This window comes from Amblyomma americanum, unplaced genomic scaffold, assembly GCF_052857255.1.
Source record: "Amblyomma americanum isolate KBUSLIRL-KWMA unplaced genomic scaffold, ASM5285725v1 scaffold_42, whole genome shotgun sequence".
Taxonomy (NCBI): domain Eukaryota; kingdom Metazoa; phylum Arthropoda; class Arachnida; order Ixodida; family Ixodidae; genus Amblyomma; species Amblyomma americanum.
The window spans coordinates 255184-259702 of record NW_027526514.1 but is presented as its reverse complement, the minus strand read 5'-3'; the positions used below and the strand labels follow the sequence as shown (position 1 = coordinate 259702).

General features: G+C 50.8%; 1 protein-coding gene across 1 annotated transcript; it reads left to right on the top strand.

Moving 5' to 3' along the window:
* The first annotated feature begins 585 nt into the window (after nt 1-585).
* LOC144112064 (uncharacterized) lies at nt 586-4018 on the top strand. The gene is made up of 2 exons (XM_077645142.1): nt 586-708; nt 3494-4018. Exons 1-2 carry the CDS (start codon nt 589-591, stop codon nt 4016-4018), a joined length of 645 nt encoding a protein of 214 aa, XP_077501268.1. The 5' UTR covers nt 586-588.
* Nucleotides 4019-4519: the final 501 nt, after the last annotated feature.

Genomic DNA, 4519 nt, shown 5'->3' with positions numbered 1-4519 from the left:
GGCATGAGGTAGTGTTTATCACCTCTACCTCCAACGGAACTGCTTTCGAAAACTCTGGGAATATTTCCGCAAGTTAGAAGAGAGCATTGGGGGCAGCTTTCTTCCCTTGCTGCACTAAACACAAGCTTTGGGCAGCTAATGAATTGGATTTTTGCGGCTGCACGCAAAAGTCTTTGAAGATTTTTGATGTCCTTCCTCGGAAACCGGAAACCCGGGATGCGAAAGTGCGTGGATGGCAGCGATGGGCAAAGGAAAGAAGAGCTGACCATTTGGCCAAAAGCTTCCTGCTAGATACACTAAAAGACGTCGCTTCCGCGTAATACATAGGAGGGACAAAAATGGGAGTCTGATTGCTTTCGCATCTCTTTCTCTTTTCTAGAGGCTACAAATAAGCACCTTTGACCGCTACCCTGGCGCTACAAGCCGGTGATTTTGTTCCCATCACGGGAAGTATGCTTTTGTCACCGGAAACGTCAACCCTCCAGAAGTGAAAAGGAAGACCACATAACGTGAAACGAAGGAACTTCTTCCTTATTTCTTCACCTTCGCTCGAAGCCTGCCGCCATCGTTGAAGCCCCGAGCCCCGAGATGCCTTTTGCGAAATTCTTCGGGGGCACTGAGAACGAGGCCGCTAACATCGAGGCCGTCGTGTCGACTCACAGCACGACCGCAGACAGCTCGTTCAACTTCAAGCGCAAGATCAGAAACGTAAGATTCAGACGGCCGTGTACCCAGTCTGCGCACCGCTGGGATCTGTGCTTAGCGAAAGGCCTTAACATATCAGGTGCTGCTGCCTTAGTGAAGGGCCGCTTGATTTATGCACCATGAAGCCGCTTAACGGCGCGTAGCCCACGCAGCCTTTCAACCGCGGAGCGGCTCTTCTGTCCGTCTCAATAGGTGAACGGGACGATGTGCCTTCGTGCTATTACTCGGTGCTTTTATCGTTCGTTCCGTCTGCTGCAAACGCTCAAAGATTTCGGGCGCCGCGATAAATGTGCGCAGCTTTTCTTCATTTCTTGAAGCGCGGGAACAAAAAACAGATTGTCATCCGCCCCGTGCTGCGAATGACTGCGAAAGTTGTGCCTGACATATGGTGTTGATATTTAGCAGACATAGATGCAGAACTGTGGGGCTTGCTACGACGCACATGTGAAGAAATTCAACCGTCACTGAAACCGAAGGTAGCACAAGGGAGCGATTTTTTTCAATTTGTGACCGTCAACCAATGAGAAGTAAGGTATCATTTGTTTTTATCTGAAAGTAAACTGATTAGAAAGTAGAAGGAAAAACAACCATGTGCCGCCGGCGGGATACGAACCCAGGACCTCCGTATGTCGATTGCGGTGCTCTGCCAACTTATTCTACGGCCACAAATTTTGAGAAGATGCTTTCCTCGATTTCACCGACTGTTGCCTATCTTAGTGTTCATAATTTTGACTGGTGCTTTCCTTTATAGGATGCTTTTGTCGTCGCTCTCGCGCCTCTGTCTCACTGCTCTCCCCTTTTGCTGAGAGCGTCGCTCTCGTCTTTGCGGGCACTCGGACGACGTGCAAACATTGCGTAGCCTGGCCATGCCTAACTGTCGAGAACTGTGCTTTCTGGAGTCCTTCCGTGCCGGCTGCGCATAGGGTGCCTCGACGCCCGTGCGCGCAACACGCATGCATCTAGGAACGCGCCACGGCGTTACGCCGTCCGTTCAGGTGTTCAAGAGAGGCTGCGCCGGTGAGGCGGAGGCAGCGAGAGCTCGTCTTCTGTTCCCTCTCACAACTTCTCCCTCGCAACGCTAGGCGCGAAAAAGGCGTCATCGCGTGACGTAACGGGGCCACTTGTTTGTCCAGCACGTAGATGCAGCGACACAAGCGGGAGCAGGTGCCGATGAGAACATTAGTCATGCGCGCGGCCTTTAGGCGTGCTCAACTGACACGCCTAAACTATTCACATCGGTGAATACTCCAGGCGTATCGGCAGACTTCTTCATGTCTCGAATTGCGAAATTTCCTATAGGGCTCTTGTATCAAAAAACGGCAGTCTGAGTGGTCAAAAATTGGGGGCTTACGTATTTTTGCCACGCCCATGGGCACTAACCTTAACATTATCCGAATTGCAAACAGCGAGACTGTTCCTAAAGGCACAGTCACCTGCCAACAAAATCAGTGAAACAGGTGCATTAGGAAAAATGAATAGACATAATGCATGGTCAACAGCTCTTCTTGCCCGCTTCCAGAGAGCGCCACCGCCCCGTCTCATAGCGGACGCTCTTAACTTCCATCCATCCATGCATTCCGGCAGTGTCCCCTGCGTGGGACAAGTAACTAGTCACATTTTGAAGCGGTGTTTAACAGCTGGTGCGATCTAAGAGTTCTGGATTTTGGCAGCATCCTCCAGCGTGCATCGCTGAAGCTACGCGCTGGCCAACATGGCGCCAATGACGTCACGTGAGAACACCTATTAGCCGCCCATTACCAGAATTGGGGACAGCGCTCAGCCCGTGTCGCTAAGACTAGCGGCCTATAGAGCTTCAGCGGCAGACACTCGGTCATTTTCTTTCTTACGTCACGGATGTTGTCAGCGCGCTAATTGTTCATGTTCAAAGTGATGCGCCACGTGCTGGCAGCCAAGGGAACTGGAAGCGCTTCTCCCGAATTTCTGGCAATGATTACAAGCAGCAAAAGTCGCTGCGGCAGTAAAGGAGAGGAACCGAGAGGGCGCCTTCCCCTTCAACTTCCTCGAAAATTATGTGGAGGTTCCTATACTTTTAGTCCATGAACTACAGACGCCGCTCTTTCCTAGAATGCCGTTCTAGCAGCTATCGCTGTCATTCGCTAGACAACTGTAGCGGTAGCAGCAGTAACGGCTGCTTGGGACCCACTTGCATTTCTCATGTATTTTGGCCAAATGTTGGATTGGCTATTTTCACCTTGCAAGCCGCTGATGCAGCTGGATAGGCAACGCGACCTTCCAGAGCCAGTACACAGCCTCACTGAGCTCCGATTCTCCCGTTACTGCTGCTGTAACGACGTAGGTATGGCCTTTCTTCTTGCACACAGTGCGAGAAAAAGACGTCCGGTCCTTTAAAACACTTGCGTCATCAAAGAACATCCTCTGAGCAGTGAGCATTAAATTGGAGACTGATCACAAATGAACTGGGGTCAATTAACGTTATTTGAGGAAGTTTCATCTCATTGACTCTCAGGTTCCTTTCGTGTAGGCGTTGTAATAAGGAATTCTTCTCTGAGTGAATTGTGCTTAGAACTGTGTGTTTTACTGCTAGCACTAACGGATAGCGAAAGGCTTCTCTGCGCAAAGAGGCACGCCGGCTATTTGGTGATGAACACAGGTCGGTGTCGCAGCCTCTAAACGCCTTGCACTAAACTTGGCACGCGTTCTCGCCTCAAATCGGGCAGTAGCAGATGCCCGCCATTTCCCACAGTTGGAGAGGCCGCTGTGTTGAGTCGTCTTGGATGTTGTTTACTCAAGTACGGTTTGCGCGCAGGTGATGTTCATCCTGGTAGCAGTCCTGATCTTGTGGAAAAACCTCGACCTGTACTTCGAAATCCTTTCTACTTTCTTCTCTATGGTGATGACTACGGGAATTGTCGTCATCCTCACTGTGGCGCTGGTCTGGTTCAAGCTGCTTCTGAGGATCCCCAACTGGCCCATGCGGCTGTTAGACGAGCACATTCATCAGCAAGCAATTATTGACACCACCGCCAATACGGGCGGTTCGGGAGAACGCAACTTAGACTACCAGAACGATCACAAAGATAAGGACGATCTGCACGACCTGGACGGTCAAGAGCACCAGGAGGACCTGGGTGACCTCAGTGACCTGGAGGACCTGGACTCTCAGGACGATGAGAGTGACGAGTGCGACCAAGGCTACCTGACTGACGTGGACGACCAGGACGACATGGAGGATTTCGACAACTTATTTCGTCACCATGGCTTCCTGCTGGCCATCGCAGAGTCAGACGACAACGGGTTATTCGTAGAGCAGAATGTCGAGCTGCACTTTTAGCCGCTGGACGCCAGGTTAGCAGGATCTGCAGAAGTCAAGATGCCGCTGCTTCGTTCAGTCTCGCTTGCTCACATCCGCTTCTTTCATGAACAGTAGTGAAAGAGGAAGCAACACCGCGAACAGTATGCAATAAAACTCTCATGTGAGCATGAATTGAGTCGATTTATGTCACTCGGGAAGACGGTACACATACACACACGATGCTTTCTGCCAATATGCCGTGTTCATTTTTTGATAATTTGCCGAATGCTATTCGTACGGCATGGATGGGTGTCGTTATGGTGTACGGCTGTAGAGCAAGAGTATGGACTTTCTATCTTTACAGCCGCGTGTCGACTAGGGCGTAATGCGGAAACACTTGAGTACAGGCGGTGAAACTTATTTAGGCTCTATTTGCATATTGTGGGCGTTGTGACCGGAGCAAAGGAGTGTGAGAGGAGAGAAGGAAGGGAGGGGAATGGACAAGACTGGAAACTGGGAAAGGCCGGAAGGGTAGGATGG